Source organism: Limanda limanda, chromosome 20 (genome assembly GCF_963576545.1).
Source record: "Limanda limanda chromosome 20, fLimLim1.1, whole genome shotgun sequence".
Lineage (NCBI taxonomy): Eukaryota > Metazoa > Chordata > Actinopteri > Pleuronectiformes > Pleuronectidae > Limanda > Limanda limanda.
Window position 1 is genome coordinate 1,429,636 of NC_083655.1, and position 14,286 is coordinate 1,443,921.

Below are 14,286 nucleotides of genomic sequence, written 5' to 3' on the forward strand. Positions count from 1 at the left end.
TGGAACATTCGACTCTGGAATTTATCATAACTCAACATGAGGGATTCTGTCTGAGCACTTTGTTAATAAATGTGTAAATGAACATTGTTTGGAATCGATCGACTGGACTAAAGAACCAGAACTTCAGATTAGACACAATCAGTAATTCACACAATGCAAATAAAAAAAAAAAACAGAAACTCGGCCATTTATAATATTTTTATCTGCATCAACTTCCAACAACAAGAATAATCCCTGTAAACATTACAAAAATCAGCACCTGTGTTCTCGGAGGAAAAAAGTGGTCCTGGTCTGACGAGAGGAGAAAGAGAAGCTGAAGATTTCAGAAAGTCACGACACGTCTTCAGCTCAACGATTAAAAAGAAAAAACACGTTGAGCTTCTGATTTAAACACTTAATGAAAACTGTCGATTGTCAGAATGTTGATGTTCCTGAACATCTGTCTGAGAAACTCAACGGTTCAGGAAACGTCACAAAGACTAAAAGAATCTCTTCCCGACCTGGAGTCATATTTCAGGATGAAGCACCGAGTTTCATCTGCCGATCGACAGCTGGAGGTAAAGAGAAGAGCGGCTGGTTTGGCCTCAAGTGGACGTCAGGAGAAAGCACCAGAGGGAGTGTCGGTCTGCACGTCAGTAACATAATTATTTAACAAGAGAAGAGCTCTGAAAACCAAGAAGATTAAATTCTACTGACTGGACGTCACCAGGAGGAGACACCTCTGAAAACCTCTTCATGCACTAAGTGAAAACCAGGATCTACAAACATGGAGAGGTGACTCAGCAGAAAGAGACGAGCTTCCAAACACGACCTCGGCTGCAGCTTCACGTTCTCACAAGTTCCTCAAGTCTGAATTTCCTCTTTGGAAAACTATCTCCAGTTTCCAAAACTTTAATTTCAAGATTTTTAAGTTTTATATCCATTTTTAATTGAAGCTCTTCAGGTTCGTTAAACACGACATTTGAAAGCATCACACGATTAAACAGAAAAGAACCCATTGACATGATAAATAGTTTGAAGCTCACAAATATCGACGTGTTCACTTTTAAAACTGAGGAACGACCTGAATCCAGAACCAAGCAGATCAAAAACTGCTCCTGAGTTTCATCGAGTCAAAGTGACTTTGAACAAGAAGCTGAAGCAACGTGAAGACGAGGCAGAAACCAGGAGGAGGAAGAGGAGTCGAGCACAGTGGAGCCGCTGAGGAAAACACGAGACGACAGCGGAGACAGGAAGTGAAACCTTCCGGAGCAGGAAACACAGCGTCAGACGTTTGTCGGGTTTCCTGTTTGTTGACGTTAGCACCTGAAGCAGCAGCCGGGCTCCACAGATCAGCGGCTGCTGCTTCGTTCACTGAAGAAGAAGAACGAGCTTCACACAGAGCGGAGGTGAAGTGAAACCAGTTTCACAGTCGAGGGTTTGTCGTCTCCGATGTTTGTTTAAAACGAACCGTTCAGTTCGGAGGTGATGTCACTTTCAGCTGAGGAGATTCGTGAATACAAAAAAACAGAAAAGGAAGATTTGGTCTGACAGCAGAAAAAAAAAAAAAGGTGGATATGAAAAGGTATAAAAACAATATTCCCAGATTTCCTGAAGCTCTCCAGCGTAGTTGACGAGTGGTCTGGGTTTCCTGAAGTGAGCGTGTGTGTGTGTTTGTGTGTGTTTGTGTGTAAGGCGTCGTGTCGCTGATCCTCAGGAGGGAGACGTCGGGCTCAGGCGATCTCCAGCTCCCGCTCGATCCCCACGTACTTCAGAGCGTCCGCCTGACTGTACCTGGGGTCAGAGGTCAGAGGTCAGAGGTCAGAGGTCAGATACACAACTTTCAAACAGAAGACTTCAGGTCCGAGTCGTGGAACTGACCTGTAGTCGAAGAAGAGCTCCTCTCCGGTCTGGATGGCTCGCTTGGCGAAGATCCCGATCCTGTGATCTCCGTTCACCATCATCACTGCAGGGAGCAGACACACACGTTCACAGACGCACAAACGCACACAAACACAAGCTGCTCTGTTCAGCTACACACTTCACACGCTCTCACCTTTTGCATAGCAGTTGGGATTCACAGAGTGGTTGGCGAAGCGGATCTTGTTTCCTTTTCTCGTGGCGTCAACAACAAAGTCTGAAGAGAAAAGGAAACAAACGTTCATGACCTTTAGTAATTAACTCACTTTGTGTTTTCTTCAAATGCTCCGACACACAATGCCAGCCGTGTGTGTGTGTGTGTGTGTTACCGTTGTTGAGGTTGAAGAGGAAGCTGCACATGTACTTGTCGTAGACCTTCCCTCTGCGGTCGGCTTCGTCCTGAGAGATGATCTGTAAACACAAAGGTTGTCGTTACAAAAGCAGATTCGTTCTTTTTCTGGATGTAATAATTTCCACGAAGGTCGTTGTGTATCCAGCAGCGTTAACACGTGAACCTGTGGGTCGGAGGCGGAGCTTCAGTGAGAACGCTCCGGTGCTGCTCGGTGACTCACCTCTCCACAGTACTCTGAGATGAACTCGTTCTTCTGGACCGACTCTTTGATGAAGATTCCCCAACCGGCCACGTCTGAGGGGGCGAGCAGCAGGTGCTGGGAGACCGGGGGGAGGGAGGGGGGAGGAGTTAAAGAAACCGTCTGAAGTACAGTTGTGTGTTTGTGTTGATACCAGACTTCAGTGTCTCACCTTCTTGGCTCCTCTCTGGATGGAGCAGTTCTTGCAGGACACGTTCTTGCTGTCCCAGTGGTCGGCGGCGCCGCAGGTCAGGCAGAGGTCGGGGTCGCACTCCCTCACCGCCAGGTAGCACGGGCACTGCTTGGTGTTGCACTGGGCTTTGCACCGGCAACCCGGGAACCGGTTCTGACCTGCGTCCGTCAAGTCACACAGTTAAATGTTTAATACAGGGTTCCTACAGGTTTTAACAAGATACATTTAAGACTTTTTAAGACCTTTTTAAGACCTCTTTGAATAGAAGTTAAGACCCATTTCACGATCATACTGGCAAAAAGTATGAAGGAAAATCACTATGAAAGAAGAAATAAGTCACAGAATTACTTACAAAGTAAATTTATACCCGTTCAACATAAGAACAATAACAATACACAAGTCAAACATGCTTTAAACACGCTTTAAACATGCTGAAATAAATTGAAATAAAAGGATGTTCCATAAAACATGTCCAGAGAAGGAAATTAAACATCCCATCTTACACTACAAAACCTCTAACTTCTCAGCTCTGGCCGAATCAAATTTAAGACTTTTTAAGACCTTTTTAAGACCTTTTTAAGACCTTTTAAGACCACTTTGAATAGAAGTTAAGACCCATTTCACAGAGAAATTAAACATCCCATCGAACACTACAAAACCTGTAACTTCTCAGCTCTGGCCGAATCAAATTTAAGACTTTTTAAGGCCTAAAATTTCGATTATTATATTTAAGACCTTTTAAGAGACTTTTTAAGACCTCTTTGAATAGAAGTTAAGACCTATTTCATGACAATACTGGCAAAAAGTATGAAGGAAAATCACTATGAAAGAAGAAATAAGTCACAGAATTACTTACAAAGTAAATTTATACCCATTCAACATAAGAACAATAACAATACACAAGTCAAACAAGCTTTAAACATGCTGAAATTAATTGAAATAAAAGGATGTTCCATAAAACATGTCCAGAGAAGGAAATTAAACATCCCATCGAACACTACAAGACCTCGAACTTCTCAGCTCTGGCCGAATCAAATTTAAGACTTTTTAAGGCTTTTTAAGACCTAAAATTTTGATTATTAAATTTAAGACCTTTTAAGAGACCTTTTAAGACCACTTTGAATAGAAGTTAAGACCTATTTCATGACCATACTGGCAAAAAGTATGAAGGAAAATCACTATGAAAGAAGAAATAAGTCACAGAATTACTTACAAAGTAAATTTATACCCGTTCAACATAAGAACAATAACAATACACAAGTCAAACAAGCTTTAAACATGCTGAAATTAATTGAAATAAAAGGATGTTCCATAAAACATGTCCAGAGAAGGAAATTAAACATCCCATCGAACACTACAAGACCTCGAACTTCTCAGCTCTGGCCAAATCAAATTTAAGACTTTTTAAGGCCTAAAATTTTGATTATTATATTTAAGACCTTTTAAGGCCTAAAATTTCGATTATTATATTTAAGACCTTTTAAGACTTTTTAAGGCCTAAAATTTCGATTATTATATTTAAGACCTTTTAAGACTTTTTAAGGCCTAAAATTTCGATTATTATTTTTAAGACCTTTTAAGACTTTTTAAGGCCTAAAATTTCGATTATTATATTTAAGACCTTTTAAGACTTTTTAAGGCCTAAAATTTCGATTATTATTTTTAAGACCCTTTAAGACTTTTTAAGGCCTAAAATTTTGATTATTATATTTAAGACCTTTTAAGACCCCGCGGGAACCCTGTTAATATATATTCACCACTCACTGGACAGAAGCTTTCCCGAGCCCATGTGTGTGTGTGTGAGTGTGTCTGTGTGTGTGTGTGTGTGTGTGTGTGTGTGTGTGTGTGTGTGGGGGGGGGTCTTACACTCGGAGCTGCACTGGCAGAACTTCTCACAGAAGTTCTGCGCGGTGACGCAGGGACAGGACGAGTCGCAGGGCTGCCGGGGGTGGTCACACGGCTGGTAGTTGTACACGTGATTGGACGAGCCGTCTGAAACAGGAAGGAAGTGACACGGGTCAAACAGGAAGTTCTCAGCTCAATCATAATCATAACCAGGTCAACAACGCCCGTGACCTCTGACCTTTCTTCAGCTGGATCTTCCTGCAGTGAGTGGCCCACAGTCGGTGTTTCCTCTTCTTCTTCCTCGGGGGCGTGTCCTCGTCCTCGGCCGGCGCCCGAGCGATGATGCTCGACTCCTTGACCCTGAACTCGTAAACCTGCGGGAGAGAGGGAGTGAGGTCGAGTTCCTCAGCTGGTTAACGAGCGGTTCCACCGGCCCGGCGCTCACCTGTCTGCAGGTCTTGGTGCCGACGAGCCGGGCGATGGCGCAGTAGTTGTCGTAGTACGTCCCGATCAGAACCCTGAAGAGAGAAGCTTCGGCGCCGCTCCACTCCACTGACTCCGCCTCCTCCGTCAGCTTCATCTTCACCGGAGTCTGGCAGCGCGAGTTCCCCTCTGCACACACAGGACGAGTTACCAAACAGAACTTTACCGGCGGCTCGTGGTTTGGATCCTCGGTCCGACCACGAGACGGAGACGCTACCTGAGCTGCTGGTGTTCTCGTCCTTCTTGTCCTCATCGTCCTTGTCCTCCCGCTCGTCCTCTTTGCTTCCCTCCTGGTCGCTGTCGGTGTCTTTGGGTTCCGAGGACACGGTGGGCGTGGTCGGCCGGCTGTTGGGTCGCCCGCGGCGCCGGCCCACCACCACGCGCTTGGTGGGAGTTTTGACTCGCTCTGCGACCACGCCCTCCGGGTACTCCCTCACCATCCCGTCCTGTGATCACAGAACAAGGTCGGTCCAGCGGCCACAAGCAAACCGGTTCGATCCGGATCAGGAAGCAGACGACTCACCTGCAGCAGGAACATGGAGCAGTCGCTGCCGCACGGTTTGCTCTCCACCAGGTTCTCCAGGTTCTTGCGTTTATACGTGTTTGGAGTCGCGTGGAAAGCTGAAGGAGGAGATATGAAACGCTGGGACGTTAGCAGAGATGGTTTCACGTTCAGGAGTCAAGATAGAAATCCAACATATTGACTTCAGAACAACCAGTGCACTAACGGTGGAGGAAGCAGTCGTATTTGAAGCAGCGGCGGCAGAACAGCGTGTGGAACGAGTGAAGACTCTGCTCGCGCTGCACCGAGCGAGCGTTCGGCCCATCGATGTTCGGCGTGCACTCAGGAGGGAGGGCGCCGGGCAGCTGCTGCTCCGTCAGCTCCTTGTACCTGAGAGAGAGAAACCAGAGGTGAGAGTCTGTCCTGAGCTGGGACACGTCCTCCTGGGGACCAGTCCTCCTGGGACACGTCCTCCTGGGGACACGTCCTCCTGAGACACATGCACACTAGGGACGGGATCAGCAGGGACCTCCCGATACGATTCTATCACGATACTTAGGTGGCGATACGATATGTATTGAGATTCGATATTAAGATTTCCTGGGATTTCTTTTGATTATTATTTTTTAAATACTGGACCATGGAAAAAAGTTGAATCATACCTTCAAATACAACACAGTCAAATTCACTTAGAACTTTACAAGTTTTATTTCAAATATTAACATTAACTTAATGACTGCCGGGCAGCCAATAGAGAAAATAAATAAAAATGTTCCCTATTATTGTATAGCCCCTGTCAACTGCACACAAACTGACAGATTAAGACATGTAAGCCACTTAGGCTACTTTTAAACAATAAATAAAAGGTAAATTAAATAGAATGAATAAAAGTTTACTTAAAATATAAACTTTGAAATAAACAAAAAGTAGGCTATTGTTGTTTGCATGTAGGCGATGCAAAGCTAGTGCTTGGGTGTGTTTAGATTCTTGTGCAAAAACAAGAGATGGTCAACATGCTCTGGGGTGATGTTGCTCCCCCCCCATATATCCCCCCGGTATAAACCAATAAATATGTTTTTAAAAAATAAAATAAATAAAATAAATAAAATAAATAAAATAAATAAAATAAATAAAATAAAATAAATAAAATAAATAAAATAAATAAAATAAATAGAATAAATAAAATAAATAAAATAAAAAAAAATCGATTTGGGAGGCAGCATATCGATTTTAAATTGTCATTCACAAGAATCGCGATTTGTAACAGAATCGATTTCCCCCCCGTCCCTACTGCACACACACTCACTTCTCCTTCAGCTCCTCGGTGGAGCCCTTGTCGGGGAACATGGAGGAGATGGCTTCAAAAATCTTGTCTGATGGAAACTTCTTGGAGCTGTCGCTGCTGGTTCGGCCTGGAACGACACACACACATTCCATCAGGGTTCACACACACACACACACACTCCTGTCTGATGAACATTGTCTCAGCGACCTACTCTCACTGTTCAGGAGCCCTTCCTTGCTCCGGGGGTCTTCCGGGGGGGGCTCCTTGCTGTCACACAGCTCCATCTTCTCCACCTTGAAGTCCGGCTCCTCCTCCTCGTCGTCCTCCTCGTTGTCACTGTACTGGGACAGAGCTCCGACCAGCTCCACGAAGATCTCGTCGTTGATGAAGCCGCATTCTGCAGCACAGAAGAAACGGGTCAGAGGTCTTCAGCCTCAACCGAGTTTCATCTTCTCACCGGAAATGTAGTCTCAAGATAACCACGGCGCTGTTTCCAGTCTCAATATCCACTAACGTATTAATATAATAAGATGGAATCATCACATCAGCGTTCGCCCCCCCGACCCTCACCTCTGTCTCCGTGGACTTTGCCGTCATAGTTCTTGATGAGCTCCTCTATGAAGGTCCCGTCCTGGTCCAGGATCTCGTCTCCCATGTACGGGATGTTGTGCAGAACCGTCTCGTCCTCCACCTGGTGAGGAACACGGGAAACCATCATCGCACAACGATTGCTGCACAACAAACACACACATCCTACATGACGGTCTCCAGTTCCTACACACCATGAAGTTCTGCTGCAGCGGGGACCAGGAGTACATGACCGGCACGGAGGCCACGGCGTTGAGGGTCTTCAGGGGGATGACCTGCCGAGGGAACTCCGAGAAGCCGCTGTCCACCGTGCACTTCACAGGACGACAAAACAAACAGACGTTAACACAACCTTCACCGAGACGCTTCCTACACATGGGTTATAATTAGGGTTGCAAATTTCCGGGAATTTTCAAAGTTGGAAACTTTCCATGGGAATTAACGTGAATTAACAGGAATTAACGGGAATAAACTGGAAATGTTGTGGGTAATTTATACTAACTGTATTTACCTTGTCATATACAGACATAAATATAAACATTTTGTTTTGTCATAGGCTGATTTGAGCCCTGAGGAAACTTTGGGCACTTGACTATATGCTTCTGCATCGTTGTGTCATTCTTAACATAGGTCTTTGCACAGTATTTGCAAATGTACACAGCCTTTCCTTCTACATTGGATGGGGTGAAATGTCTCCACACATGAGAGAGTGCACGTGGCATTGTTCTGTAGAATAAGATGAGAAGAAAGTTTGTAAAAAAACACTAATGCAATGCCAGAGATATAAATAGTTAGCCAAACAATTGGAATCGTCTGTAAAAATATTTTACAATTGATGGATAAATGAATGGAAATAGTCTAGATGAACAGATGAACAATCCTCAATCAGCATGCTAATATATTTTCCCAGTAATATCATGGAAACTTACCTGACTAGTCCTTCACTCTACAGCAGGCCTCAGTAGCCCTGCTGTAGAGTGAAGGATGCTGGGAGTTATCTGTGCATGTGATGGAAGAATGCACAGTGGAGGGTTGAAACTCAACGTTCCATACATCTTTAAAATAGAGTTTTGAATGATGTTTTTATTGCTCAGCGTTTAATTTGCATAGTTGTTGTTTTTTTCAAAATTCCCAAATTTCCCGTGCTTAATATTCCCGTGGAAAGTTTCCGGAAAGTTACCGGAAACTTTCCACCCCTTTGCAACCCTAGTTATAATGAACCGTTAATCTGCCGACCTCTCGGGTTCCTCGCAGAGAGCTGACGGACGTCATGATGTGAACCGGCTGGATCCTCCGGGTCCTCCACTCCTGGTTCAGGAGGTCGGTTCGCTTCACGATCTTCTGACGGTTGGAGCTGAACATGGACTGGAGGAGAGAAGAGGTTTAGATTCACTGGAGCTTCACCTGGAGGGTGGAACAATACAAATACACTCAGAACTAAGTAAAGGACAAAAAGATGGATGGATGGATGGATGGATGGATGGATGGATGGATGGATGGATGGATGGATGGATGGATGGATGGATGGATGGATGGATGGATGGATGGATGGATGGATGGATGGATGGATGGATGGATGGATGGATGGATGGATGGATGGATGGATGGATGGATGGATGGATGGATGGATGGATGGATGGATGGATGGATGGATGGATGGATGGATGGATGGATGGATGGATGGATGGATGGATGGATGGATGGATGGATGGATGGATGGATGGATGGATGGATGGATGGATGGATGGATGGATGGATGGATGGATGGATGGATGGATGGATGGATGGATGGATGGATGGATGGATGGATGGATGGATGGATGGATGGATGGATGGATGGATGGATGGATGGATGGATGGATGGATAGATAGATAGATAGATAGATAGATAGATAGATAGATAGATAGATAGATAGATAGATAGATAGATAGATAGATAGATAGATAGATAGATAGATAGATAGATAGATAGATAGATAGATAGATAGATAGATAGATAACTTTATTCATCCCCGAAGGGAAAATAAGTCCTCATAGCAGACGGTATATTTGAATACAATAAAATACAATACAATAAAATAAAATAAAAAATATTGAGGTAGAAAGAATAAAAACAGAAACACAAGATAAATAGGTAGATAAGGTGCAGTGGCAAGATGATGGTAATAGTACTGATGATATGATGGTAATGTTATTGTTAGACAGTATATAAAAATAGTACAGTATATATAGTATAGAATATAACATAATATATATTTATATATGATAGTAATTATACCAATATAATAGCAGTATATAGTAATAATGGCAGCAACAGTATATATTATAATAATAGTAATAATAATAATAATAATAATTAACTATTAATAATAATAATAGCTCATCGCCTCTTCTCCATCTTTTCATACACGACCAACACCAGTCAACTCACTGGATTTTAATCTGTCGTTTTTTCCCGTTACGTATTTCCACGGTGTAATATTTCAAACAGCTGCAAGAAGTCGCAGCAGTTTGGACACAAATCTCTTTTCTGTGATTAGTATAATTTTACTGTTTCTATCGTTCTATACTTTTTTCTTTTTTTCCTCTGGGAGCTTTTTAATGTTTATGCAATCCTAATTTTGAACAATGGCAACAATGACCACTTGAAAAGGATGCATGCCGACTTTTCCTTTTACCCTTTGATTTCCACCAGAAAAGTAGTTTCTGTATGAAAACTAAATATGATTTGTTTAGTTTAATGTTGCATAAGTGTTTTTTAAAAATATATATTCTTTATTTTTTGACAGTTGTCAATTGACAAGGGCAATTTTCTTTCTTCTGCTGTCAACCTTTTTCAAAATTGGGTCGTTCTATACTTTTAAAAGCCAATGATGTGTTTGTTCTCTGCACCGGAAACTCAAACCTCCTTCCCTACTATCTGCAGTGTGTTGTGAGTTTGTTTGTGTGTGTGTGTTTGTTTCTTTGTGTGTGTGTCAGTGTGTGTGTACGCACCTTGACCTCGTCGGCCCTCCTGAAGCGTTTGAGCTGCCTCAGCCTCATGTACTCAGACTTCACTCTCCTCTTCCAGCAGGCCGGACCTTTCTCCGAGCGCTTCCCTGTGAGCACCATGATCAGACTGAGGACAGAAGACACAAGGACGTGAACATCTCCATTCACTGGAACACTGAGTCTCATCATACAAAGAGGAATGTGGATTTAACATCTCAGAGCTTCAGAGCCGGGGGAATCTAGTTCTACAAAGCGATGGAACATTGACCCTGGTCCACTAGAAGCTGGTGGAGTCTCCTGAGCACTTTGGTGAATCTGCTGTTAACCAGAGGAAGTGGAGCTGGAAATCTACACGTAAACAAACAGTCGTAGAGATGCAGAGATACAAAGATCCATCTGGTAGCTGGCTGCTCCGACTCAAAGCTTCAACTTCATGAGACGTGACCGACGGCTGCTGGTGATCTGTCTGTCCCTATGAGACGTGTGGAGGACACATTCTGACAGGTGTTTATCTTCCAACCACCGACAGAAGAGATCTTCAGCAGCAGAATCTTAACTTCCACTTCAACAACTGGACATTTTAGTAAATTATATCATATGTTCTGTAATAGAAACAGATCACAGGGTTTTAACTGTTTCTAGTTTCTTTGGCTCTGATCTGGATCTGATTCTTCGGGTCAGAAACCTGAAGTTTGAAAGTTTAAATGACGACACGGAGACAAACCATCCGAACCAGCTGAAGACCAGAAGCTAGAGATGTAGATCTGAATCCGTCTGAACTCAGCATCCAGATCCAGATCTTTCCCGGTCACGACAGTTTCTCCTGGTTCAAGTTCAATTTAAGACCTGATTCATGGAGATATTCTAAATAAAGCTCGATAGAATTGGAATTAAACGACTGTTGATATAATGAAGACTCTTTAGTCTCTAAACGTGTTTCGTTGAGACTCTGAAGGAAATCTGGTCTGATGGGTGTTGCTGTTCTGTCAATGACGTGATGCATTGATATTTAATACAAAACAAATCATAACTTTTATGTACAGTTAGTTTATTCTAGAACTGACTCTTAATATTTAATGGATGTTTGTCTGGATCTTTTATTAAATAAATAAACCAGTTTCTACTGGTTCAATTTAAGACCTGATTCATTGAGAGTCTAAATAAAACTCGATAGAATTGGAATTAAACGACAATTGATATAATGAAGACTCTTTAGTATCTAAACGTGTTTCTGAGACTCTGAAGGAAACCTGGTCTGATGTGTGTTGTTCTGTCAATGAGGTGATACATTGATATTTAATAAAGAACAATTCATAACTTTATTATTCGGCTCTGGATAAAACAGCTAGTTTTATCCAGAACCGACTCTTAATATTGAGTGGATGTTTATCTGGATCTTTTATTAAATAAATAACATCCGGATTAAAACAGGTGTCTCGTCTTCCTCTGGGATCATTCAGCTACTAACGACTGATTCATTATTATTATTATGCTTCATGTAATAACTGATGTGCAGTAACACAAACAGGTATTCGAGGTATTGTTATGTTTATGTACTGAACTTGAGTACTTGTACTCAGTTACTCTGTAGCGCTGCTACCACGATGAGCTAGCTGCTAACAAGTTAGTTTCACTGATTCCATTCCCGGACAGGTTGTCGCCGGGTTCGAGCGGAAGCGGATCCTGCTCGAGCCTCGTGTCCCCCGGTAAACCCGGTTCCTTCTCCCGGTTCCCGCGCGTCACAAAGACCCGGTAGCATGAGATCTGTCGGGGACACGAGATGTGACGCGACCCCCGGCGAGCAGCTAACAGTCGGTTAGTCGACAACGACCCGACCGACGGCGCTTTGTCCCGGGAACAACCGGGATAAAGCCCCGGGATCCCGGAGCTCGACGGTGACAGCCCCACTCACCCGCACCGGAGAACCGGGTCTCATCCAGCGAGGCTGCCGGGCAGCGAGGGGCCGAACCCGGGGGGACTCGTCCTTTGTGTCCGGGGTTAGCTGCTACGTTAGCTCGCTGGCTAGTTAGCAGCTAGCAGCTAGCACCGGGAGGAGGGAGCGACTCGCTTCGAGCGACGCCGGCTTCACGTCACCCAGGGACGGCTACACAAGGAGCCGCCGTGCCTCCACCTCGGGTCCGGGTCCAGCTCTGGAGCTGCCGCGGTCCTGGAGCAGGTTCTGGTCTCGGTTCTCCCGGACAGAGACGTCTCGACCCGGTTCCGCTGCTTCCGCCTCCGCGCTGCCGAGGTTCAAACCGCTGCGCGTCCGTCACCGCGGCCGCTGCGAGGCGCCAAACCGGCGGGCCAATCACAGGAGCCGGCGTTAGCGCCGCCCAGTGTCGGGACACGCCATAGGTCGGGTCGCTAGAGGGTCACAGCCAATCAGAGGGCGAGCTGCGGAGGGGTCGTGTCCGGGGACACGTGCACGCGCTCCCTTTGTTCTCCCGTGTCCGCGGAATACAGCTGTGGAAACAGCGACCTCTACCTGCAGCTGCGTGTTCTACCTGCAGCTGCAGAGACTCAAAGTTCATAATAAAGACAGCGACCTCTACCGGCAACTGCATGTTCTACCTGCAGCTGCAAAGACTCAAAGATCATATCAAAGACAGCGACCTCTACCTGCAGCTGTAAAGACTCAAATAAAGATGCAAAGACTCAAAGATCATGTTAAAGACAGCGACCTCTACCGGCCACTGCGTGTTCTACCTGCAGCTGCAAAGACTCAAAGATCATATCAAAGACAGCGACCTCTACCTGCAGCTGCAGAGACTCAAATAAAGATGCAAAGACTCAAAGATCATGTTAATGACAGTGACCTCTACCTGCTGCTGCAGAGACTCAAAGATCTAGTAATGACAGCGACCTCTACCTGCCACTGCGTGTTCTACCTGCTGCTGCAAAGACTCAAATAAAGATGCAAAGACTCAAAGATCATGTTAAAGACAGCGACCTCTACCGGCAACTGCGTGTTCTACCAGCAGCTGCAGAGACTCAAATAAAGATGCAAAGACTCAAAGATCATGTTAATGACAGTGACCTCTACCTGCTGCTGCAGAGACTCAAAGATCTAGTAATGACAGCGACCTCTACCTGCCACTGCGTGTTCTACCTGCTGCTGCAAAGACTCAAATAAAGATGCAAAGACTCAAAGATCATGTTAAAGACAGCGACCTCTACCGGCAACTGCGTGTTCTACCGGCAGCTGCAGAGACTCAAATAAAGATGCAAAGACTCAGAGTTCATATCAAAGACAGCGACCTCTACCGGCAACTGCGTGTTCTACCTGCTGCTGCAAAGACTCAAATAAAGATGCAAAGACTCAGAGTTCATGTTAAAGACAGCGACCTCTACTGGCAACTGCATGTTTGACCTGCAGCTGCAGAGACTCAAAAAAAGATACAAAGACTCAAAGTTCATGTTGAAGAGAGCGACCTCTACCTGCAGCTGCAAAGACTCAATTAAAACTGCAAAGACTCAGAGTTCATGTTAAAGACAGCGACCTCTACCGGTTACTGCGTGCAGTCGCGTGCAGTCTACCTGCAGCTGCAAAGACTCAAAGTGTATATAAAAGACAGCGACCTCTACCGGCGACTGCATGTTCTACCTGTAGCTGCAGAGACTCAAATAAAACTGTAAAGACTCAGATAAAGATGCAAAGACTCAAAGATCATGTTGAAGAGAGTGACCTCTACCGGCAACTGCATGTTCCACCTGCTGCAAAGACTCAAAGTTTATATCAAAGACAGCGACCTCTTCCGGCAACTGCAAAGACTCAAATAAAGATGCAAAGACTCAAAGATCATGTTAATGACAGTGACCTCTACCGGTTACTGCATGTTCTACCTGCAGTTGCAAAGACTCAAATAAAGATGCAAAGACTCAAAGATCATGTTAATGACAGCGACCTCTA

At 44.5% G+C, this 14,286-nt stretch overlaps 1 protein-coding gene across 1 annotated transcript; it reads right to left on the minus strand.

The window, feature by feature from the left end:
* Positions 1-185: 185 nt before the first annotated feature.
* Positions 186-12,643, minus strand: ezh2 (enhancer of zeste 2 polycomb repressive complex 2 subunit). The gene is made up of 19 exons (XM_061093483.1): positions 12,289-12,643; positions 10,380-10,503; positions 8,622-8,750; positions 7,580-7,699; positions 7,368-7,488; positions 7,009-7,194; positions 6,819-6,924; positions 5,739-5,902; positions 5,534-5,631; positions 5,228-5,456; positions 4,973-5,139; positions 4,766-4,901; positions 4,549-4,674; positions 2,662-2,840; positions 2,472-2,567; positions 2,229-2,310; positions 2,036-2,116; positions 1,861-1,945; positions 186-1,773 (listed from the first exon to the last, which is right to left on the minus strand). Exons 2-19 carry the CDS (start codon positions 10,494-10,496, stop codon positions 1,713-1,715), a joined length of 2,283 nt encoding a protein of 760 aa, XP_060949466.1. The 5' UTR covers positions 10,497-10,503; positions 12,289-12,643; the 3' UTR covers positions 186-1,712.
* Positions 12,644-14,286: the final 1,643 nt, after the last annotated feature.